The 26478-nt window shown below is 43.7% G+C and overlaps 1 protein-coding gene across 6 annotated transcripts in view; it reads right to left on the bottom strand.

The window, feature by feature from the left end:
* Window positions 1-21790, bottom strand: part of SH3D19 (SH3 domain containing 19) — a 201740-nt gene extending 179950 nt beyond the window's left edge. Inside the window, exon 1 of one of the 6 annotated variants that reach the window (XM_061383997.1) lies at window positions 21593-21790. In XM_061383997.1, coding sequence (XP_061239981.1) covers window positions 21593-21704 — 112 coding nt within the window. In that variant the 5' untranslated portion in view covers window positions 21705-21790. Of the gene's footprint in view, window positions 1-7793; window positions 7857-7907; window positions 8371-20891; window positions 21532-21592 lie in introns of those variants that run through there. The other 5 variants (XM_061383996.1, XM_061384001.1, XM_061384000.1 and 2 more) reach the window with 5 other exon arrangements.
* Window positions 21791-26478: the final 4688 nt, after the last annotated feature.

Below are 26478 nucleotides of genomic sequence, written 5' to 3'. Positions count from 1 at the left end.
CAGGACTGACTCGGGAATTCCCAGGAAAGAAAGAAAAGGTTCAAGGCCATGCTCAGAAATCTGAGCTTTAAGGGGTAGATTAAATAAGAGGTTTTAATGCACAGGAATAACATGATCAGTTCGCATTTTAGAAAAATCACTTTGGCCACTGTATAGAGAATGAATTACAGGAGGCAGAAAGCCTAGTTAGTCATAAGGCTGCTGGGAATGGTGAGAGATGCTCGGTCCAGGATGGTAGGAGGAGGGAGGAGGACTCAGTCAGGGCTGCAGAGGGGATGTATTCAACAGACTCTGGTAACTGCCTGGTTAGAAGTAATCCTGGTAAGGGAGGAAGTTTAAGAATTTCACCCAGATTTCTGGCTTCAGGAACTTGAGCTGTGTTACTGTCTCAGCGAGACATGGGACCTCAGAAAAGGCAGCTTAGGGGTGAGAATTATAAGTTAAAGACATCAAGAGTCTATAAAAAGAAATCCAAACAGATATTGCATTCTTACAATGAGCATTTGTTAAATAAGTAAGTAGAGAGAATTAGAATATGTTCCAAAAGCTCAACAGGCCAATTTCTAGTTACTTGTTAGCTACAGAACGTTCATTAAAAATGTAACACACAAAGAATTCTAAAAGCAAGTTTCTGCCGTTACTTTTAGTTTGCTCACATTAGGGAACCTTTAAAGAAGCTACAGTAGATGATGTTGTTCCCACTGTTTCCCAGCTCTCCGTGCAGAAAGATGATACACCCACTCAAGGTACCAGGTGACTTGCAGGGCCTCCTACAGAAGGATTACCCTTCCCCGCACCACTAACATCCAGCTGGCCAATGTCAGTAGAAGTAATACACACCTACTTCTGAGAAGTTTTAAAAGCTGGCACACGATTTGTTCATTGCTCCTTTTCCCAGTAAGGGATTACACCTACAGCCAGGATCCCAGAATGAAGAAGACAGGTGAGGCTGAGCTACAGCTCACTGTGGTTACAGTTTATAACCACAGCAGTAACAAAATATGCCAGATGTATGATGGATACAGGCGTCTAGCAAATAACAATGTATGATCTGTATTTCCCCTCCTCCAGCTGCATTTTTCTGGTGATCTCCTAAGCAGCAATCTAATGGGAAAAAAGAAATAATTGGCCCAAGCATCCAAAAATTTAAAGAAAAATTTAACCGGAAAGAAAAATTTATAGTCTGGAGTCAGCAAACTTTTAAGGGGTAAACAGTACATACTTTAGGCTCACAGGCCACACAGACCCTGTTACAAATACTCAGCTCTGCAGGTATGGCACAAGAGCAGCCATAAATAATATATAAATGAATAAACATGACTGTGTCCCAATAAAACTTTATTTACAAAAACAAGAAGTGAGCCAGATTTGGACCACAGAAATACAGTTTTCAGATTCCTGGTCTAAATTGTTCATATTGTCAATGAGGAATCTGAGACCCAGAGAGATTAAATCAAGGACATACAGCTGGCTGGTGGAAAGTTGAGTGTTAGAATGCAGGTTTCTTGAATCCATTTTTCTGAAATAGATTCTGTTGGGTCACGACTTGAAGATGAAACACACAGGAAAAAAGGTAGAGAACACAAAGGGTAGGTTTTGATTATGTTAAACAGTTTTCAACAGTGTGGTTATGAGGATTTGCATTTTAAATGATTATGGCTTTCATAAAAACAATGAATGTCATAAGATGGAATAGGTGACCAAATGATAAATTAGCCGGTGTTTGAAAAATGATCTTCAGAGGAAAGAGAATTATATACTTCTTTCCTACTATCATTTTCTCTAACACTCATCAATCATTTCTTTTATCAACATGACAGCATTTGCCATTGCAGTAGCTCATCTTAAGGCAAAACAGGTTTAAAAAAAAATACCACAACATAAGCAACAGATACACTAGGTCAGCAATTATTTCACATGGTATTTTAAATTTATTGTCCCTTTCTTTTAACTTTCAAAGTAATACTCATTGGAGGAAACTCAATACAGAAGTGTATAAAGTGACACTCCATGCCCTCAATTCCCCTCCCCAGTGCTAACAATGACTGATTTATATCAGAACATAGCAACAAAGCTACTTTCTCTGAGTCATTCTTTAAAAAGCAAAGGGGAATATGGATTCTCCTGGCCAGATATTCCCTGAAAATCAGGTTTTTAAAAGTAACAGCAGTGCAAGTTTGATGCATGAAGCAGAGCATTCAAAGCTGGTGCTCTGGGACAACTCCGAGGGATGGGGTGAGGAGGGAGAGAGGAGGGGGGTTCAGGGTGGTGGGACACATGTACACCCATGGCTGATTCACATCATGTATGGCAAAAACCACCACAATACTGTAAAGTAATTAGACTCCAATTAAAATAAATAAATTATCTTTTTTAAAAAGTGAAAATAAATAAATAAATAAAAGTAACAGCAGGCTAGGGGGTGTCTGTGCCTCGAACTAAAATAAGCAAGCTGCCTATGCAGGGTTTAAATGAAAAAGGGTCTTGACCCCAGCACTGTAACCGATGAGTGCGGCTCCTCAAATACCTTGATAATGCTACTGTAGGATGTACAAACACTTCAAAATGAGTAAGACTATCCTATCCACATCTTCTCGTTCAGTATTTTATTGGAAAAAACTTGGCCACTTTGCTCTTAAAAAGACCGACAATCTTAGTTACTTTTAAACCCATACTTGAGCGCCATCAGTGACAATGGCAGAGTGAAGAACTTCAAAACTCTGTTCTCCAGAAAAGCAATGGAAAACTGGAACCTGGAAAATGGAAACTGGCAGAATCACCTTTTTTTGACCTCTATAAACTAACCAAAAGTTTGCAGCAACCACTTGATGTATATAAGTACAATGCAACATTCAATCAAGAAAAACAAGGTGAGTTTTGGTTGGAGTAGCAAGCTTTGTGGCATTTTAACTAACCCTGGTCTCATCCCCCATTCTCCAGCTCAGTGGTAGCCTTGAAAATGATAACCTGTCTACCTGGTACCAGTACTAGTACCAGAGGGAGCAGAAAAGACTTCATTCACAAAGAATTGTAATAATTTGTTTTGACTTGTCTGGTGGCACCGCAGAAGGCCAGCACAAAATACTTGCCTTTATCTTGCCTAACCCAAAACTCTCCAAACCCTGAAAAGTGGCTAGCCAGAGAAAGCTTATTGAAATCATTTACAGACAAATAAATATATTAGTTGCTGCTGCATGAGTCAATAGATAATAGTTGGGGCAAACAACAGACTAACCAAAGAAACTGCGAGGAAAGGCTAGAGGATGAGATGCTTTAGGGAATAAGGGCTTTGAAAAGCTCCCACATATTCCTGGGAATCTGAAAGTCCGTGTGCATTCTCAGGGTGGGTTCAAGCTCAGAAACAATCTGAGATGGCCCTAAGCTCTCATCTGTGACTGACCTACAAGCTCTGCACAAGCAGAAAGTGAAGGCTAAGGTAAATTGTACACTGCTGCTGCTGCTGCTGCTAAGTCGCTTCAGTCGTGTCCGACTCTGTGCAACCCCATAGACGGCAGCCCACCAGGCTCCCCCATCCCTGGGATTCTCCAGGCAAGAACACTGGAGTGGGTTGCCATTTCCTTCTCCAGTGCATGAAAGTGAAAAGTGAAAGTGAAGTCGCTCAGTCGTGTCCACTACCTGGCTGAGTATTGAAGGTATGCTGTGATACACACACAGAGCCCCCCTGCAATGACTGGGAGGGTTTTGGTGGTTTTCTTGTTGTTGTTCTAGGCATTTAAGGAAAACTGTCTAATCACTAGCTGTCCACTAAGCTAATGAAACGGAGACTTCAGTGCCACACATCACCCAAGAATTATACACTTTACAAAATTAGTTCAGAAAAATTACTAGACAAGTGACAACAATTATAATAACAGCAATAATAAACCCTAGGGAGGAAGAAAAATCTGATTCTAGCGTTGTAATAATGTAATATTCAAAATGCCCAGTTTTCAACATAAAATTATGAGGCACATGCACAGAAAAAAAAGTAATCAACATAAACAGTTCTGTGAAAGCCCAGATATTGGACTTACTAGAGTTTCCCTGGTGGCTCAGGCAGTAAAGAATCTGCCTGCAGTGTGGAAAACCTGGGTTTGATCCTGGGTTGGGAAGATCCCCGGAAGAGGGCATGGCAACCCACTGCAGGATTCTTGCCTGGAGAATCCCCATGGACAGAGGAGCTGGGCGGGCTACAGTCGACAGGGCCGCAAAGAGTCAGACACAACTGAGCTAAGCACAGCACAGACAAAGACTTTAAATCAACTATTTTCAGGAAGTTCAAAGAGCTACACACACTGCTAACAGAACGAAAAAGTAAATGGCAGACCAGGAGAAATATTTCATATCTTACATCCAGCAAAATAAATATTTTGAATGCAAAATATATTAAAAACTCTTAACATTTCATCATATGGAAACAAACAAACTAATTTTAAAATGGGCAAAGATTTGACATTCTTCACCAAAGATGATGTAATGGATGGCAATTAACCACATGAAAAGATGCTCATCATCATTATACATTAAGAAAATTCAAATTAAAGCCACAAGAAAATATCACTACACATTCATCAGAAAGACTAAAACAAAAGCCAAAGCAAAAAACCTGACAATACCAAAGGTTGATCAGGATGTAGAGCAACTGGAACTCTCATCCATTGCTGATGATAATGCAAAATGGTTTAACACAACTCTGAAAACACTTTGGTAGTTTCTTATAAAGTTAAGCATACACTTACCATATGACCCATCAAAACAATGTCCAGGTACATAAAACTAGAGAAATAAAAACTTAAGTTTATGCAAAAACCTGTATGTTTAGAGCAACTTATTCACAAACACCAAAACCTGAAAATCACCTAAGTATCCCTCATCAGGTAAGTGGATGAACAAACTGTGGTGCATTCATAGAATACTGAATACTGAATAGCAGCAAAATGGAACAAACTACTGACACATGGAACAACATGAATGAATCTCCACACTGTGCAGGAAGAAATGATTCCATTAAAAGGCAAAATTACAAAGACATGGAACAGCTCAGGAGTTGCAGGCTATAGGGAAGATTTGACGACAGCAGGGAGCACAGGAGTTTCAAGGTGATGAAGCATCTGTATTCTGACTATGGAGGTGATTACATGAATCAATACCTTTATTAAAGCTCACAAAAATATGTACCCAAAAGAAGTCAACACTATATGTGTAAGTTTATGTATGTAAATTTTAAAATTAAAGGAGAAAAAGAGACTGCAGGGGTTCAAATTCCAGCTCTACTTCTCTCTGCCTCATTGTTCTCATCTTGAAAACAAAACCTAACTTTCTGTGTTAGTTAACAGGAGTTCCTGGCATACTTTACACACAAAATTAGTTACTGATTGATCAATAAAATGTTTTGTTCAGATATGCTAAAAAGTTGGTACTTTTAAAAACCTACTTACAAGAAATCTCATTTTCAATGAATAAAGCAAAGAATTAAAGACTATTGCACTTAAAACCGTTAATTTTTCGTTACCTTTATTAAACATTCGTCGGAAACCTATGAGGTGATCAGTACCAAATTACGTTCCTCAAGGTTTACACAATTCATGTGCTCAAGGAGCTACTGAAAGGCTTGTTCCGAGTGCTACATGAATACTCTCCACACTGCTTAACAGGAAGAGCAAACAGGCTCTAATTAAGATTTACTATTCAACCTTGTGCATCATTTCCCCTCTCCAGGGGAAGGTGTCAATCGGAAGCTTCTTTTCCCGAGTCAGGACAGGTGAGCATCCTTGGACTTGGCCCTCGCTGCGCTGCCTACATCCCATCCATCATCAGCTGGTCCGTCCCTCCTCAGGAACATCCTTAACATCCACCCGCCTCCCATTCCACGGATAAGCGGTTTGGAGCTTTCTAAGAGGCAGCAGCTGCTGTAACTTTCCTTCCAAAGAGTAAGTGTCTTTTAATTTCATGGCTGCAGTCACCATCTGCAGTGATTTTGGAGCGCAAAAAAACAAAGTCTGACACTGTTTCCCCATCTATTTCCCATGAAATGATGGGACCAGATGCCATGATCTTCATTTTCTGAATGTTGAGCTTTAAGCCAACTTTTTCACTCTCCTCTTTCATCAAGAGGCTTTTTAGTTCCTCTTCACTTTCTGCCATAAGGGTGGTGTCATCTGCATATCTGAGGTCATTGATATTTCTCCCGGCAATCTTGATTCCAGCTTGTGCTTCTTCCAGTATGGATGTAAGAGTTGGACTGTGAAGAAAGCTGAGCGCTGAAGAATTGATGCTTTTGAACTGTGGTGTTGGAGAAGATTCTTGACAGTCCCTTGGACTGCAAGGAAATCCAACCAGTCCATTCTAAAGGAGATCAGCCCTGGGTGTTCTTTGGAAGAAATGATGCTAAAGCCGAAACTCCAGTACTTTGGCCACCTCATGCGAAGAGTTGACTCATTGGAAAAGACTCTGATGCTGGGAGGTTTTGGGGGCAGGAGGAGAAGGGGACGACAGAGGATGAGATGGCTGGATGGCATCACTGACTCGATGGACATGAGTTTGAGTAAACTCTGATAGTTGGTGATGGACAGGCCTGGCATGCTGCAGTCCATGGAGTCACAAATAGTTGGACACAACTGAGCAACTGAACTGAACTGAGCTGCTGTAAGTAACAGCGACTCCCATCTTCCCAGTGTCTCCCTCTTTACCTGAAAAGCGGCCTCCTTTCCTTGGCCAAACATCCAAATCCACACTCGACATCTCAGAGCAGAGGTGACTGAGACCCCGGGTGGCAGCGCTTTGGGGCGGGAGGGGGGGCCCTCGAGGGAGGCCGCCAGGAAGGACCCTGATCGCTGAGCTTCGTATCCACTTGCTGCCCGCCTCAGCCCAGAGCCTGGTGCCAGCCGTACTGATAACACCAAGTGGCAAACATATCCTCATCACTACTGAAAACGCAACAAGAAAACTTCTTGCGGTCTTGGAGTGTGCTGTTTCAGTGAGACACTCTTAGAGTAGAAATTCCCTCACCATTGCAGTGTACACAAGGATCCGGGTTAGAATAAAATGTAATCAAATGAACAATAAAGTCAACTTTAAATCGTTAAAAACATTTTCTATTTGTGTTCTATTTGACAGCTATGCATTGAACATGTGTGCCAGGCACCCTTGTGGTTTATGAGGCTGTAACAATGAACAAAATACATCTTTCCCCATGCTACTCAATAAGGAAAGGGTGTTCTGGTCATGCATGGAATCTACCGGTTTTACCTTCTCACCCTCATAACTAACCTCAGAATGCACCCCAAGCCCAAAGTCTCATCTGACAATGATACCGAACAATGCAAGTCTAAGTGTCCAACACAGTGAGGCCAAATAACACTAAAACATTGGAGTCTGGAACAGAGGAAGGTTCACACAAGAAGATGGGTGGCTCAAGCCCTAAGAACCCCAAAGTCACTGAAAGCTTTCATCTCTGAGGTAGCCAGGCGCCCAACCTACTGGCCCTAAGGTTCCAAAAACAGGTCCCTCAGATTGTGACCCAGGCAAACTGCCAGTGCTTTTAGGTCGCGGAGACACGGGTAGTGGAGACGCTCACCGCTGCCTCGAGGCCTGGGCCGAGCCGAGTTGGTGGCCGCGGTGAGGGCTCTGAGCCCTGCGGGACACAGTGCTAAGCCCATTCTGGGCCCCCGCTCACCCGCTGGCCCACGGCCGGGTCAGATGGAGGGCCTCAGGGAGAAGGCCAGGATCCGTCTCTCACCTCACTCTCCACCTCACCACCACCACTCCACCGTTGTCTAACTCCCCTCACTAACCGTAGCTGCTTGTAGGCAGGACCCGCTGCTGTGCTGTGCAGTGGCGGAGCAGGACCCTACCGGGGGCTCCCTGTCAGTTGGGTGCTGGTGGGCGGGGCCCGGTGAGGCACTCACCAATGGCGGAGCAGGACTCACTGCCGGGTAACAGGGCGCCAAGGAGTAATGGGGCCGAAGTAGTTGCTGTGCTTTGCAATGGCGGAGCAGGACCCTACCAGGGGCTCCCTGACAGTTGGGTGCTGGTGGGCGGGGCCCGGTGAGGCACTCACCAATGGCGGAACAGGACTCACTGCCTGATAACAGGGCACCAAGTGGTAACGGGCAGCAGTGCCTGCCGTGCTAAGGGCTGAACTCACTGTGCTGTTACAACAGAAGCAGCTGGAGGCCATTCTCAATTCTCACATGCAGGTGGCCAGGTGAGTACCACAAGACCCTACCATCCTCCTCCTAAAAGTAGCTATCTGTAGTTTGTCATTAGCTTCTGCCCCAATGGGACTCTCTGTGCAGGACCCTTGCTGGACAACCTACTTACAGGCTCTTCCTTGGGGAGGCTGACTACAAGAAAAACAAGTCATTTATTCAGTAAGTTTAGAGCTATGGATGGAGAAGGCAATGGCACCCCACTCCAATACTCTTGCCTGGAAAATCTCATGGACGGAGGAGCCTGGTAGGCTGCAGTCCATGGAGTCACTAAGAGTCAGACACGACTGAGTGACTTCACTTTCCCTTTTCCTTTCACGCATTGGAGAAGGAAATGGCAACCCACTCCAGTGTTCTTGCCTGGAGACTCCCAGGGACGGGGGAGCCTGGTGGGCTGCCGTCTATGGGGTCGCACAGAGTCAGACACGACTTAAGCGACTTAGCAGAGCTATGGAAGGAGACAGAGGTAAACTGAGTCACCAAAATGATGACAGTGGTGACAGTAACATAAGGAATAACAATCTTCCCAACTTACAAAGGAATGTTCTCTGGGGAAACTATTTGCTGTGTTTCCAAATAACTTTTTGCTATATTTCCAAATGAACTATTTGCTGTATTTCCAAATGACTTCTGATGCTGCTTCCTGTGTCTTCCAACTTACTGGTATATCCTTATAATAAGCCTCCCGTCAACTGATGTTAGCAGAACAGGCCACTATTTCTTACAATCTGAAAGGACATAACTATCACACACATTACTTTCCAGTTACTTCAACGATAGGCCCTTACTGCTAAGTCACTTCAGTTGTGCCCGACTCTGTGCGACCCCAGAGATGGCAGCCCACCAGGCTCCCCCGTCCCTGGGATTCTCCAGGCAAGAGTACCGGAGTGGGTTGCCATTTCCTTCTCCAATGCATGAAAGGGAAAAGTGAAAGTGAAGTCACTCAGTCGTGTCCAACTCCTAGCGACCCCATGGACTGCAGTCCACCAGGCTCCTCCGCCCATGGGATTTTCCAGGCAAGAGTACTGGAGTGGGTTGCCATTGCCTTCTCCAGGAGTCTTCTTAAGCTATGGATAACACAAAGTGTTAGTCACTCAGTTGCACCTGACTCTTTGTGACCCCATGGACTGTAGTCTGCCAGGCTCCTCTGTCAATGGAATTCTCCAGGCAAGAATACTGGAGTAGGTAGCCATTCCCTTCTCCAGGGGATCTTTCTGACCCAGGGACTGAACCCAGATCTCCCGCATTACAGGCAGATTCTTTACCATCTGAGTCACCAGGGAAGCACCATGGAAACACAGGGACTGTACATAGTCCATGTATAAAACGCATGGTAGATTCCACTTATTGTTTGACTGAAAGGCAGCACAACATAAATTACTTATGATGGAAACACATTACAGGGACTTCCTTGGTGCTCCATTGGCTAAGACTCCAGGCAGGGGGCCCGGGTTCAATCCCTGGTCAGGGAATTAGATCCACAGATCCAAACTAAGAGTTCACATGCCACAATTAAACAAATAAATTTTTGTTTTAAATTACAGTTCAGGGCTTCCCTGGTGGTCCAGGGGTTAAAAACCCATGTTGCAATTGAGGGGACTGGTTGGATCCCTGGTCTGGGAAAATCCCACATTTCGTGGGGCAACAAAAGCCCACGTGCCACAACTACTGAGCCTGTGCTCTAGAACCCAACAACTGCAACTGCTAAGCCCACGTGCCCAAACTATGGAAGCCCGCACACCCTAGAGCTTGTGCTCCAGAACAAGGAAGCCACTGTAATGAGAAGTCCAAGCACGGCGACTAGGAAGTCGCCCCTGCTCGCCACAATCAGAGAGAACCGCGTGCAGCAAAGAAGGCCCAGCACAGCCAAAATCATAAACCAGTTAATTAAATTTATTACTTAAAAAAATAATAATAAATACATGTTCAAAAAATTACAGTTCAAATTCCAAGCATGCACAGTGAAACCACTCAACATCACATTTGTAAATAGGAGATGAAGCCAGTGAGTCTCACCTCACATAGAACTCTAAAACTCCAGCTCCCCAGCGATCCCAAAAGTACTTAATCAGGAAATCTGAGTGTAGGGTGAGCACACATCTTGTAGAAAACTCCTCAGTTAATTCCGATGCCCAGTCAACACTGAGAATCCCAGTACTGAAGCAGAAGTAACTGAGGGCCTTGTTACTCAAAGTGTAACTCAGGCACCACTAGCAGCAGCAGCATCTACAGTCTGTTAGAAAGGCAGAATCCCAGGCTCCACCCCAAACCTATGAAATCAAGATCGGCAGTTTTACAAGATCTCCAGGGGATTTGTAGGCATATTAAAGTTTGAGAAGCACTGTTTAAAGTTTAAAGCATTGCTACAGAAGTGTAAGAAATACCATACCACGTTTTCAAGTTGAATACCTCAAGAAGAAAGGAGAAACAGGATTAGATCAGCATAAAAGATAAAATGTTTGTGATATTAGGCATTTCCCATTACTAAGCCTCTAATTAAGAGGAATATTCAAATATAAGTCTGCACATTTTAAAACTTGAACTACCACTCCTTATTCCAAATGAATTTCACTTACAAACCACACCTTCCACTGGCAAGAGTCATACCTCAACTGAGTAACACAAATCGACCAGATAACTTGTTATCTCCATGGAGCTAGTGTGTTGAGGGACACTCCTCATGAGGAAGTAAAGACACAAGGAGTGTGGTGACAAGGCAAAAAAGGATCTTTTACCTGGGCAGCCCCAAGCTGAGTGAGGGGCCTTCCAGATTTTTGTGAACACCTCTGTACTAGTTTCAGAGGACTCTTTGGAAATGGGGATATTTATTGCCAGCAAAAAGAATTCTCCATGTGTCGTGCAAACGTTTTCTTCCGTGCCCCTTGTTCTTGGCCGGCTCTCAAAGAAAAAGCATTTAGCTTTCTTCCAGTACAGCGATTCCTTGATTAATGTATCTTCAGGAAACAACACTCCAGCATGATGAAGGCAGCCATATTGGACACAAACTCTGAATCTTAAGCAGCAGCCCTGGCATGAGCTACAGGCTCATCAGTGATGCCACTGCGAATCTGCTCCTGTGCAGCGGAGGGACAAAACCACCTCCCGTCACAGCTTCTATTTGTTTGTGCCCTGAGAAGTATTAAACATGGCTCTTGGCAAAATGACAGAATCAGAAAACTGTTTTCAGATTCTAGAGGTTTCCTTTTCAATCCCACTAAACAAGGATGACCGTGACCCTCTTCAAGAAATGTACATGACACATGAGAACCTGACATTTATAGGCTTTTTTCCCACAGTAAACTTGTAGAGCAGTTAGAGAATAAATAATTCCCATTCAAAAGATGCAAAAGGGAGGGACATCTAAGTTATTTGTCCAAGGTCACATTATAATAAAGCACAAAATAGCAGCAAGAACCTAGGCATCCTAAGGCAACCTCGTGGAAACAAAATTAGCCTGGTGATAAGGAGGGAGAAACAAGATCAAGTCAGAAGTTTTATCAGCCAGGAATTGGATTCAGCTGCTAATTATAATGGCAACCCACTCCAGTGTTCTTGCCTGGAGAATCCCAGGGATGGGGGAGCCTGATGGGCTGTCGTCTCTGGGGTCGCAGAGTCGGACACGACTGAAGCGACTTAGCAGCAGCAGCTAATTATAAAGACCTAAGATAACAATTGTTTCCCAGGTGGTGCCAGTGGTAAAGAATCCACCTGTCGATGCAGGAGACGAAAGAGACACGGGTTCAATCCCTGGGTCAGGAAGATCCCCTAGAATAGGAAATGGCAACGCACTCCAGTGTTCTTGCCTGGAGAATCCCATGGACAGAGGAGCCTGGCGAGGTCCAGTCTCTGGGATGGCAACGAGTCAGACACAACTGAGCGACGTAAACACATGCACGGCCACAGAGGCTTAAATAGGACAGTTTTTCTTAAATAAAGGAGAAGCGGGCAATCAAAAGCTCACAGGATGACTTTATTAACATCGGGAACTGAGAGTCCATGTATTTTTCCGCCCCACTGTTCTCAGCATGTGGCTTCCATCCTCAAGGTGACCTCATGACTCAGGATGGCTGCCGAACCACACACACCCTTGATCCTGGTAGGAGGGGGATGGAAGGGGATATGGGCAAAAGGATATTCTGTACACTTGAGTCCCCTTTAGAGAATTTTCCTAGAAGCCCCACTCAACAACTTCTACTTGCATCTCCTTAGCAGGCTGGGGGAAGCAGTTTCATAGGTGGGTACTCTGCCACAGTCCGTCATACAGGGTTCCACTGACTAAGGAAGGGGGGAACGAATACTAGGGAGGCAACTAGGAATCTGCACAGAATCCTACTCCATTGCTTTCTAGCTGTGTGACCTGGAGTAGATTATTTGCCCTTCGAGGTAAATAGCCCCTTCAGTTTCTTATCTGCCACAATGAAGGGACTCATCACACTTATCTCATAGGACTGGTGTGAGGACGAAGGGAAAAAAACACACTTAAGACAATTAGAAGACCACCTGGAAGCCGCACGATAAATATTAACTCGTTGTTTGGTTATCTTACTCCAGGGCTTTTCCAAATTCCTTTCATACTCTAACTTCCTCTCCATTTCCAAAACTGGAAAGGAATTCATATTAGTGCTTGGCACCTGTGGATACACTAGTGTGAAGGAGTTTTAATCATAGGCTACCTCAAGCTGGGTATGCATTCCATGTCTTTCTTTTCTAATTATGAAAGTGTGTGCCAGACATCAGGACACATGAGATTTTCTGGACAGAGCTAGGGTGGAGGAATTGAGCTCACATTCCCCAAAAGGCAAGGTCTGAACACAGTCCCAATGGAGATTTTGGACAGCCCAAAGAAACTAAAAAAGAATGATATCTCCCGTGCAGAATTCTACAAAACTTATGGAGATAATCTACCCCTGCGGAGGTGAAACGAAACTCTCACTCTAAGTGTGGCCTGCTTAGTGACTTCCTTTAGTTCCTGTGGTCTGAATGCAGTGGGTAGTGACCCTGGGGCAGAGAAACTGACAGACACTCCCTCAGGTAGGTGATCAAGGTCAACACCAACAGTAATAAGTGATGTTAATTTATACCCTTAAGTGTGGAGAAAAGGGAACCCTATTGTACTATCTGTAGGAATGTAGACTGATACAGCCATTATGGAGAACAGTATGGAGGTTCCTTAGAAAAACTAAAAATAGAACTCCCATATGACCCAGCAATCCCACTACTGGGCATATACTCTGAGGAAACCATAAATGAAAAAGACACATATACCCCCCAATGTTCACTGCAGGACTATTTACAATAGCCAGAACATGGAAGCAACCTAGATGTCCCAGGACAGATGAATGGATAAAGAAAATGTGGTGCAAATATACAATGGAATATTACACAACCACAAAAAGGAATGAAATTGGGTCATTTGTAGTGATGTGGATGGACTCAGAGTCTGTCATATAGAGTAAAGTGAGAAAAACAAATGCAGCAGCAAAACGGTACGGATGAACCCATTTGCACGGCAGGGATAGAGATGCAGACACAGAGGACAGACAGGTGCACACAGTGAGAGGAGGGGGAGGGGGAAAGGGAGAGCAGCGCTGCGGCTGCTGCTAAGTCGCTTCAGTCGTGCCCGACTCTGTGCGACCCCATAGGCGGCAGCCCACCAGGCCCCGCCGTCCCTGGGATTCTCCAGCCAAGAACACTGGAGTGGGTTGCCATTTCCTCCTCCCTGGACCTATATAATCACCATCTGTAAAACAGATAGCCAGTGAGAAGCTGCTGTACGGCACAGGGAGCGCAGCTGGGTGCTCTGGGATGACCTAGCTGGGTGGGATGGCGGTGGTGGTAGAAGGGAGGGCCAGGAGGGAGAGGACATATGTATACATAGAGCCGATTCACTTTGTTGTACCTAAGAAGCTTTCACAACATTGTAAAGCAATTATACTCAAAAAAAAAGAGAAAAACTATACCCTTAATATGTGGTTAATATGGTACTTCATGGGCTTCCCAGGTGACTCAGGGGTAAAAAAAATCCGCATGCCAATGCAGGAGATGCAAGAGACTCAGGTTTGATCCCTGGTCCAGGAAGATTCCCTGGAGTAGAAAATGGTTAACTCCAGTATTCTTGCCTGGAAAATTCTATGGACAGAGGAGCCTGGCGGGCTATAGTCCATGGGGATGTGGAGTTGGATACGACTGAACACGTGTGCACACACGCACACGCGCGCGCACACACACACACACACAGTACTTTACCTCTCAAACACCCCAAACTCCAGTCTAAACATGAGAACATCAGATCCCCAAAGAGCGACATTCTACAAAATATCTGACCAGTACTCCTTCACACAGTCAAGGCCATCAGGAACAAGGAAAATCTAAGACACTGTCCCAGCCAAGAGGAGCCTGAAGAGACAGGACAACTACATGTAATGGGACCATGCAAATCTAGGATAAATTAGGTAAAAATTAAGGAGATGTTAATAAAGGGGAAATATGGGTGTGGGAGACAGGAACCTTCTGTACTAGCTTCACAATTTTCCTGTAAATCTAAAACTATTCTAAAAGAAAAGTTCACTTAAAAAAAGAAAACAGCCACTCCTACAGGGTCGGCTGCTCTCACGTCTGGAGGGTGTACTGTCTGTTGCCCATTTAATAAAGTTCTGCTTGCAAAAAAAGAAGAAGAAAAAATGCTTTATTGCCTGTTCACTCCCCCTAGCCATGCACCCATCCCCACCCAAAGGCAAGCCTAGAGCCCCTAAAGGTGAGACCTACAGAGGCTGAGGGACAGAACTGACGTTCAACCTCCATTCAAATGAGAGGGCCGGGCCTCCTTCCTTCCCTCCCATCACCCTGCTCTACACTCTGAAGTGGCTAGATATATATTTCCATCTTGTACTTAATAACATTTGCATCGTGCAGTATTATAAAATCCCCCAGAATATACACAAGAGAATTATAAATCTCCCCAGAACACATCTCACATCTTCCACTGATAAAGCAGAGTACCATCCCTCCATCAGTGAAGTGCCCATCTTGAAAGACAACGCGTAAGCTAGCATGACAGCCCTTCTCCAGGTGAGGCATGTCTTGAGCCTGACACCTTTGGCTTCTCCTTCATCAGCAAATTACTTCACAAGGAGCCTGGAGAAACACCCCTAGATGTGAACCTGCACACTGGCACGCTTCTGTAAACCAAGTCAGAAGTTCTTTTTCTGCTCGTGTCCTAGAGTCACAAAATGCAAAGTTGGAAGCCTCATCCTTTCAATTAATAAGGCAAACACTCAGCCCCAGAAAGATGCTGTAAGTTGCTGGAGGCTAAAGCTAACTAACAGAGATCTGTGTACAGAGGATTAGACTCTAAGTACCATTGAACGTAGGGCTTCCCAGGTGGCACTAGTTGTAAAGAACCCTTCTGTCAATGCAGGAGATGTGAGAGACGTGGGATCGATCCCTGGGTCGGGAAGATCCCCTGGAGGAGGGCATGGCAACACACGCCAGTCTTCTTGTCTGGAGAAGCCCAAGGACAGAGGAACCTGGTGGACTACAGTCTATGGGGTCACAAAAAGTCAAACACGACTAAAACAACTTAGCACACACACACCATTGAATGCAAAGGTGAAACGTTCTGAGGGGAGACAGAGTTGCCCCCAGAATGTAACATGCCAGTGAAGTTATAGAAGCCTTGGATGAACAGTGGCAAAGATTAAAAAAAAAAAAAAAAGAATGAAGGAATGCACCCTGGTTAAAAATAGGATGTGGAGTCATTGACTTCCCTTTATTTGTTTGAAATCACTTTGAACACAATGATTATGTCACAAGAAAGAGCTTTTCTTTTGTGATGAAGAAGAAAAGGTATTAATAAAAATCACGACAAGCCACATTAAAATAGCTTGTAAGGTGCAAGGAATGTCAAATGAAGAACTAGGCTCTATCTTTGATGGTCTTGTAAGATTGAGATATTTCAAAAAGAGAATCATGAATTCCAAAGCAAAGCAAATACATTTGATTAGAAATGGTGAAGATGCAGTTTTACCTCCTTTTTCTTTGCCAACCTGAAACTGCACAACTATTCCTAAATGAAGAAAAAATACAGACTCAATAAAGTGTTAGATATTTTAACAATAACAAAATTATACATAAACACTAACAACATTATAGGCAGTATTTATTATGGGGCCTAGCTGTGTTCTAAAGGTATTACATGTACTAATTCACTTAATCCTCAAACCCTATGCAATAGGTTTTATTAACACTCCCATTTTACAAGTAAATAATGGACACACACAGACAGGTTAGGTAACCTGTTCAAGGTTACACAGTAAGAGGCTGAGTCAAGAAATAAATTAAGATAGTCTGATTCTCTTATGCTAACCTCCATTTCATAGTTACCATGAACTACTTGATCTTCTTACTTATTTCTTTAAAGTATATTAGTCTTACTTTCCCTAATTCTATGACATGTCCTTTAAAAGGAGGGAGCCTATTTTATATATTTCTTTGTATTCCCTGTATTTTCTACACATTTTGCATACATTTTGTTGACAGGATAACTAGTAGATCTTCTTAAAGAACTTGGTGAGTAGAGAATTTTTAAATAACATGTCCATATATCCCTAGTTTCTGTGAGATTTATAATAACCTTCTCAAAATAAATCAGATAACTTTGGAAATCTAATAACAAAAACTGTAAGCTAGTGGCCCAGAAGAATTCATGTAGTTTTCAAAACGATACAACTTACTAGGCAGAGCCACACACTCTGGGCCGTATGACCTAACACATTGTCATATAAATAAACATGTCAAATGTTTATTTGTCATGTCAAATAAACAACGGTTCATGACTTGAAACACCCAATAGAGTAACTGATTTGTAGCTATATATCTAGCTGTGTTCTTTTTAGATTATTAGATTCAGTTTTTTTTTAACAGTTCTGAGTCTCAATTTACTCATCTTTAAAATGGGAATAATAAAAATGTACCCTCTTCCTTCTCAGGCTGTTGTAACAGTCAAGTTCCATGAGGCTGTGGAAGTCCTTCCTAAGTAGAAAAGCACCCGGTAAATGTAAAAAGTATTTCTAAAATATAACAAACAACATCATGCGGGTATAAACATGCGCAGCATTCAAAGCAACTGACTTTTATTAGTAGCCAGCAGGATAGCTTGGAAAAACACAGATTTTCAGGTCAAAAAGACCTGGATTCAAGTCCCCGTCCTGCCATTTACAGCTTGAGGGATCTTGGGCAAGTCACTTAAATATTTTTAAAATATTTCTGAGCCTCAATCTTTTCAATTATAAAATGGAGAAAATAACACCTCCCTCACAGGAGACAACCTATAAGAAGTAGTTCATAGAGAACACGATGAAGAGAACACAACGAAGTTTAATCGTGACCTCATATTAAAAATATCAGTTATTCTACTCAGAACACATGGGAGAAATTGTATCTGTCCTTCCAGAATTTACCATAATCACATCAAACACAGAGTAAATTTATTTAATATTTATTAAACCCTATCAAATGCCAGCAGTAAAGAATCCTCCTGCAATACAGGAGACAGATAAGACATGGGTTCAATCCCAAGGTCAGAAAGATCCCCTGGAGGAGGAAATGGCAATCCACTCCGGTATTCCTGCCTGGGAAATCCTATGGACAGAGGAGCTGGCCAGCTACACTCCACAGGGTCACAAAGAGTCAGACACAACTGAGCAAACAAAATTAAATGCCTACCACTCCTCGGAATTTTGTACTCCCTGCCCTTTGGAGCGACTTCGCTTTCACTTTTCACTTTCATGCACTGGAGAAGGAAATGGCAACCCAGTCCAGTGTTCTTGCCTGGAGAATCCCAGGGACAGGGGGAGCCTGGTGGGCTGCCGTCTATGGGGTCACACAGAGTCGGACACGACTGAAGTGACTTAGCAGCAGCAGCAGCAGCCGCCGCCCTTTGGAGAAACAACATAAAAATGCTGTCAAGTCACTCAGAGTTCTCAGACCCATTTGAGATTCTGACGAAAGCTATGGCATCTCTCCCCAAAGAAAGCTACAAAACTTTTAGTAGACAAAACAGAAGATACAGAATATCTTCATGACCTTGGGGTAGAGAAAGCATTCTTAACAAAGGAGGGCAGCGAGGAGAGGAGGGACACTTAACTATAAAGAAAAAGATTCATAAATCTACCTACACTAAAATTATGAATTTCTACATCAAAAGAAACCATGAACAAAAATTTTTTACATAAACTAGAGTGGAAGCACAATCTGCAACATCAACCAATGGAAGCTGAGATTCCTGTGCAGGTAAAAAACTCCAGCCAATCAATAAAAAATAATAAGCAAAAATGTGACATATGAATGCAAAGAAAAACTACAGCTACATGTAACAATATGGATACACCTTACAAACTTAACATGGAATGAAGAAAGCATGACACTAAAGAATATACACAGGATGATTTCACGCATGTGAAGTTGTCAAATAACGAACTAAATCATACTTAGTAAGGTAAAATTAAATAATACTGAATAGGGATGCACATATATATGCATATGCTCATGTGCATGCATACATGTATAGGTAAAACTGCACAGGAAGAGGGAAAAAAGTGGTTCCTCAAGGGGAAGGAAGACGTCATGACTAGGAGAGACCAAAGTTTGCTTCGGGAAATGATAATACTTGGGCACAGGCTATGGGAGTCTTTATGATTTACAGGTTTTATATTTACAGGTTCTCCTGAATATACATTGCAAAAAAAAAAGGTGCTTCCACAACCACACCTATATAGTTAGCAGGGAGAGAAGGAATTCACAGACTCCCTCAAGTCCATACACCCTAAGTTTATGGTGTCAAGCTCTGTGAGATCAAAGAAAAATGGAAAAATCCTTAGATTGTGAGGTGGTGGAGGAAGGAGAGACGGGATGAGAACAGGAAAGATGCAAGAGTAGAAAGAGGAAGCGGGAGACTCTCCTGGCTGCCCAGTGGTTAAGACTTCACCTTCCAACGCAGCGTGTATGGGTTAGACCCCTGGTCAGGGGGCTAAGACCCCACACGGTTCATAGCCCCAAACCCAAAACATAAAACAGAAGCAATATTTTAACAAATTCAATGAAGACTTTAAAAACGGTTCACGTTAAGGGGGGTGGGGGGAGAAACATGAAGCCTCTAGGTCAGTTCCTACTCTCTCCCTTGGAGAGAGAACACCGGGAACAGAGGTAACTAACAAATGCCCAAGCTTGGTAAGGAATGCAAGGGAGTCTGAAAAACACACGGAAACTAAGGAGGAGAAAGAGGAGCACAGCTTGCAAAGAAATGTAAACTATTAAATCATGTGTCTCCAAAGAAAGAAGCCTGCTAAAATAGCCAATTTAACCCTCTGGCCACTCCATAGTATCTCTGTTCCTCACCCCTGAACCCAGGCAGGGTGTATAAAATGTTAGAAACTGCGAACACCAATTTCTGGGTGAAAAAGAACACTATGTCACCTCACAGCAACAGATTATCACGGAACCTAGAAAAGCTCCTGGTAGCCTTGGGAAATTAAAGAACTGGCAAAAACAAGTTACAAAATGCCAAATGTACAAAATGCCTTGGAATAAACACATACACTGCAACTAAATGATAAACATATACCTGTATCATATCTAGGATGACCTCGGTACGGCTCTTCACAGAACATACGTGGAGCTTTTTGCTGAAGATAAAAGGAGTCCAAGGAATGCTTAAATCAGTGGAAAACAGAAATATCTCTGAAGTTTTTCATTGTATTCTCCCATCAATTATTTACTCATATCCAGCAATCACCCAGTATTTCATTAGATCTGGGTTTATACTAAACAAAACTATCAAGACGTTATCTTCCAAACGGTTGGTGTTTGTGTGGTTAGTCAAATGCCTTATTTTGATGGAAGAATAATGGGCAAAAGGAATGATTTTTTTAATTAATTAAAAAATTAAAATAATTTAATTTTTAAAATGCTTTTTGTAATTAATTATTAATAACATGTATTAATCATTAATAACATGCAGTAATTTACATTGTACAAAACATACTTTTCTAATTTTTCTCATATCAATTCATTGTTCATTTACTGCCTACAGTTTCTACTCCTCAAATCTTATTGACATTAATAAGCCCACCAAGTATCAAATATTTAGACGGTAACACTCATTGCTAGAAAGAAGTCCACAGCAAAGAATCTAGATTTCCTCGAAAAAACTTCCAAAAGGAAAAATGGAATTTGACATTTGGACTACATAAGAAGACTCATCTTCCAAAAGGAATGATTTTTAAGGGTTCAAGATCCTACCAGGAGCATCAAACCAAGTATTTCTTCACGTTCCATTCAAACTCTTTCCTTTCATCCCATTTTCTAGCCTCCATTTGTTCCCCAGAAACTCAGGATCTTTCAATTCTCCAACTTTCCTTGAGGTTAAGGGAGACATATAGAAAAATTTCTCCATGGTTTACTGGAATGCTCAGTGTATTCCACTTTCTAAAGAGGCCTTAATGAATGTGCACATCGGAATCTTTCTCACGCCTATATCTCTCTTTTATTGTCATCTCTTCCCTCTTGTTTTCAGATAACTGGCTTATCCAGTTGGAACCAAAGACCAAAGAATTTCCTCTCTATTATATTATGTTTAAGTGAAAAGCTCCCCCCGAAAGTGAAGGGGTGTGGGTGTGCACTTACTCACTCTTCCACTTCTGCGTCAAACTATTGATCCGTGCCGCCTTTGTGCACCCAAAAACAAGATCACAAAAGTAGTTATATACCAGAAATGATTCTCGGTCCAAATGCATCACCTTTTGGAATGCTATATTCTGGACTGGGGAGAGGGGGCAGGAGGGAGACGGGGCGGGAAGGAGGAGGGGCGAGGCGGGGGTGGTGTCACCAAGTCACTCTAAAGCAAGTCCTATAGAAACTAGGTGCACTTGGGCGATTGGGGGTTGGGAGGGCAGACCCAGGTCCGAAGGTCAACAGGCACCGAAACCCAAACCCGACTGGACTATTAGCACGTGCTTAGACTCGGTTGCGACAGCCTGGCAAACCTATCGGGAGGGGGCATTCTTCACCGGCCTCTGACTCATCCAGAGATAAGGAAGCCACAAGTTCCAAGCCAGCAGCTCCTGGATTTAGTCTGCACGGAAAATATGTAGTTTCGGCTCCAGGGCCCCTAACAGGTAGAGATAAGCTTGAATTTCCTGGGGCTCGGCCCCAAAGTGAGGATGGGAATTGAAGGAAAGCCACTCTCCCTCCGGCTCGCCTCCGAGAGTTGAAGGTGCGGATGCCCTCCGGGCGGGCGAGGGAGCCGCCGGTGTCCGGAGCAGGGCGTGCGCGGCCCCGGGTCCCCGGCGCCCCCGTCCCTCCCTCGCGCTGCCCGAGCCCCTCACCTGCGGCCGGGTGGCCGGAGAGCACGCGGCCCCGGGCGCGGCGCGGGCCCCCGAGCTCGCGGCGCTCGCGCAGCTCGTCGTCCTCGTCCTCCCGCCGCCGGCCCTCAGCCATGGACTAGCCGCGCGGGCCCGCGCGCCGGCCGCCAGCCCCCGGCGCCCCGCGCCCGCAGCCTCGGGCCTGGGAGGCGCCCCCGGGGAGCGGCGGCGTCGGAAGCGGCTGCTTCGTCGGCTCCACCTGCAGCCCGCGGGGGTGCGGCCGGGCGCGGGCCGAGCCGGCTTCCCCGCCTCCTCGCGCGCCCCGGCGGCCTCCTCCGGGCTCCGGCTCTCCCGCTCCCTTCCCCGCCCCGCGGATCGGAGCCGGGATCGGGCGGGGTCTGGCGGGGCCTCGCCTCCTCGGGGAGGGGTTACCGGCCGCAGAGCCGCCCAGCCGCCGCACAAGCTGGGAGCACCCGCGCCACCCAAACAGACCGGTACAAAATAAACAAACGGGATAGGAAAGGGGGAAAGAGGAGGTGGCCTGGCTTCTTCCTGCCCTTTCACAATATTCCGGTGTCAACAGGAAACCCATTTGCTTGACACTTAAACAAAAGGAGGAGGAACCTGCCCAGAGCTGAGTTGGAGAGATGGGCCAGCTGGAGCATGTGAACTTAGAAACGAACTTGGTTGGGAGTTTCTTGGCGCCTCTGCATTGCACCGGTTTTTTCCTTTCCCTCTCTTCTCGCCCTTTTAAATCCAATCTCTGGGCAGAGAGCATACAGGATTTTTAACCCTATGAAGCCAGTCTGCTGCTAAGTTGCTTCAGTCGTGTCTGACTCTGTGCGACCCCATAGACGGCAGCCCACCAGGCTCCCCAGTCCCTGGGATTCTCCAGGCAGGAACACTGGAGTGGGTTGCCATTTCCTTCTCCAATGCATAAAAGTGAAAGTGAAGTCGCTCAGTCGCGTCCGACTCCTAGCGACCCCATGGACTGCAGCCCACCAGGCTCCTCCATCCATGGGATTTTCCAGGCAAGAGTACTGGAGTGGGGTGCCATCGCCTTCTCCGGTGAAGCCAGTCTATATGATACTGTATGGTGGATACATGTCATTACACATTTGTCCAATCCCGCAGAATGTACAACAGGGAGAGTGAACTGTAACGTAAAGCACAGACCTTAAGTGATTATGATTATCATGTGTCAATGTGAACGCTGAAGAACTGATACTTTTGAACTGTGGTGTTGGAGAAGACTCTTGAGAGTCTCTTGGGCTGCAAGGAGATCAAAACAGTCAATCCTAAAGGAAATCAATCCTGAATATTCCTTAGAAGGATTGATGCTGAAGCTGAAGCTCCAATGATTTGGCCAGCTGATTCGAAGAACCGGATCAGGTTCTTCATTAGATCTCATTAGAAAGGACCCTGATGCTGAGAAAGATTGAAGGCGGGAGGACAAGGGGACGACAGAGGATGAGATGGTTGGATGGCATCACAGACTCAATGGACGTGACTTTGAGCAAGCTCTGGGTGAAGGTGAAGGACCAGGAAGCCTGGCGTGCTGCAGTCCATGAGGTCACAGAGTGACAGGACTCAGGGACCGAACAACAATGTAAATTCATCAGTTGTAACAAATGTACCACTCTGTGGAGACTGTTGATAATGGGGGAGGCTGTGCATGTGAAGAGGCAGAGAGATATGGAAAATCTCAATCTTCAGCTCAATTTTGCTGTGAACCAGAAACTGCTCCAAAATATATAAAGTCTAATAAGCAACTTTTTTTTCGATAGAGTTGCCCTGTATTCTAGGTAACTTAGGGTTAGGAAGTGACCACCATCTTTAGAAGAAGATGTATTTAAGAGCCTGGTACCTGATTATTTGCAGAGAGGCAATGTGGTGAAGTGACAGAGCAGTGACTGAAGAGTCAGAAACTGTCATTTGAAGCACTTCGATAAAGCTGAAAAGAAGGGGGTAAGAAAGTTAATTATGTGTATCCATATAGAACACATCTGAGATTCATACTTGCACATACATACTTTGGCACACAAAGAGGCAGATTCTGAAATCTCAGAAAAAGATATCCAAGCAGCAGAGACACTGTCTGGACATGACTCCGTGGGACACTCCCCAGTAGAATGAACAGGCCTTTATCTTCAACCTCTCGCTCTATTTTTGAAAGCTTGTGAGGTCTCCTAAGGTTCAGCGTGGGAGAAAAAGACAGGGAGAAAGGGGTCACTGAAAATAGAATTGCTGGCCATACCAGAGCACTCTTTGCCTTTTTAATAGTGATTGTTGCTTCCAGAAAAAAGTCTTTCTGCTTTCAGGCAGGTTAGAACTACAGTCAATTATCTGGAATTGAGGTCAAATTCACAAGTGAAATTTTATTACTGCATTAGCTGTTAAATAGGCTTCCCAGGTGGCTCAGTGGTAAAGAATCCATCTGCCAATACAGGAGACCTAAGAGACACAGGTTCGATCCCTGGGTTGGGAAGGTCCCCTGGAGGAGGAAATGGCAACTCACTCTAGTACTTTTGCCTGAAAAATCCCGTGGTCAGAGGAGCCTGGCAGACTACAGTCCATGGGGTCGAGAAGAGTCAAACACAACTTAACAACTGAGCACGGGTTAAATAAGTAGACATCTGGACAACTTGAAGTTAAACTAGAAGAAAAAAAAAAATGATTCTAGACCTTGAGGGTTTTCAGTGTTTAGAGTCACTTTAAGTGAAAACATATTTGTCACTTACCTTAGAGAATAAGGAGTCATTTGGAAGTCCCAGCCTTGACAGCAATGCAGGAGACCCAGGTTCAATCCCTGGGTCAGGAAGATCCCCTGGAGAAGGAAATGGCAACCCACTCCAGTATTCTTGCCTGGGAAATTCCATGGACAGAAGAGCCTGGTGGGCTGCAGTGCCTGGAGTCACAAAGAGTTGGACACGACTGAGTGAGTAACGCTGGTGATGACCTTGATGACACCACAACTTCTCAACTTGCTGGGGTCTCCACGATTCAGAGTTTTAGTTCTAGAAGAGCTGAAAGTGTTCCGAACATCCCGTTCGATCAGAGCTTTAGGAACCTATGCCCTTCTTTCCAGGTGTAGGCTCAAGCACATTTTCCATTCAACAAACATCTATGTAATTATTGTATGACAAGCATCACACCAAGTGCTGTGGGGAAATTCAAAAGAAGGAAAGAAATATTTACTCTGGGGCTCTATGGCTCATATAGGTTTTCTCATCTTCAATGAACAAAACATAGTTCCTGTCCTCCAATCATAGGGGGACAGATCCAGTTTACACAAAACAAGGCAAAATTTGGTAAATTCTATCATAAAGATGTAACCTTAGACAAAGTACCAAGATAATTCAATAGAGAAAGAATTGTCTTTGCCATAGAAAAAATTTGAACCCCTACTTTATGCCATATAAAAAATTAACTCAAAATGGATCCTAGATCTAAATGTAAGAACTAGAATTATAAAGCTCTTCAAAGAAAACTTCAGAGAAAATTAAATTTAAAAAATTTAATCCTTAAAGAGGATTAAACTATTGTGACATTGTGTTAAGCAATGGTTTCTTAGAGTGTTGCTTATACCAAAATATACAAGAGACAACTGAAAAAATAAATCGGACCTTACCAAAATAAAAAACTTTTCTTCTTCAGAGGATATCATCAAGAAAGTAAAAAACAACTCTCAGAATGAGAGAAAATATTTGTAAATCACATATCTGGTAAGGGACTTATATTCTGAATATATAAAGAACTTAAAAAATAAGATACAATTAGCCCAGTTTTTAAAAGGACATTCTCCAAAGAAGAGATACAAATGATGTATATGAAAATGAAAAAAAATTCAACCTTATTAGTCATTGCTGCTACTGCTTAGGGACAAGTAAATTAAAATCTCAATGAGATGTCTTTTAACACATACTAGCATGACTAAGATATAAAGGCTAGGCAATAAAAGATGTTAGAAAGAAAGATATGGAGAAATTTCAATCCTCATACATGTCTGGTAGGAACATAAAACGGCAGTCCTCAAAAAGTTAAACATGGAGTAACCATATAACATAGCAATTCTACTCATAGCCATATACTCTGGAGAAGTGAAAACATGTACATCCAAAAACTTGTATCTGAATGCCCATAGTGGCATTATTTATAATAGGCAACATCACTACAAACAAAGCTAGTGGAGGTGATGGAATTCCAGTTGAGCTATTTCAAATCCTAAAAGATGATGCTGTGAAAATGCTACATTCAATATGCTAACACTTTTGGAAAACTTAGCAGTGGCCACAGGACTGGAAAAGATCAGTTTTCATTCCAGTCCCAAAGAAAGGCAATGCCAAAGAATGCTCAAACTACCACACAATTGCACTCATCTCATATGCTAGTAAAGTAATGCTCAAAATTCTCCAAGCCAGGCTTCAGCAATATGTGAACCATGAACTTCCAGATGTTCAAGCTGGTTCTAGAAAAAGCAGAGATCAAATTGCCAACATCTGTTGGATCATTGAAAAAGCAAGAGAGTTCCAGAATAATGTCTACTTCTGCTTTATTGACTATGCCAAAGCCTTTGACTGTGTGGATCACAACAAACTGTGGAAAATTCTGAAAGAGATGGGAATACCAGACCACCTGACCTGCCTCTTGAGAAACCTGTATGCAGGTCAGGAAGCAACAGTTAGAACTGGACATGGAACAACAGACTGGTTCCAAATAGGAAAAGGAGTATGTCAAGGCTGTATATTGTCACCCTGTTTATTTAACTTATATGCAGAGTACATCATGAGAAACACTGGACTGGAAGAAACACAAGCTGGAATCAAGACTGCCAGGAGAAATATCAATAACCTCAGATATGCAGATGACACCACCCTTATGGCAGAAAGTGAAGGGGAACTAAAAAGCCT

The sequence above is a fragment of the Bos javanicus genome, chromosome 17 (genome assembly GCF_032452875.1).
Source record: "Bos javanicus breed banteng chromosome 17, ARS-OSU_banteng_1.0, whole genome shotgun sequence".
Taxonomy (NCBI): Eukaryota; Metazoa; Chordata; class Mammalia; order Artiodactyla; family Bovidae; genus Bos; species Bos javanicus.
Note: the sequence above shows the minus strand (reverse complement) of the source record. Positions and strands in the feature narration are given on the sequence as shown.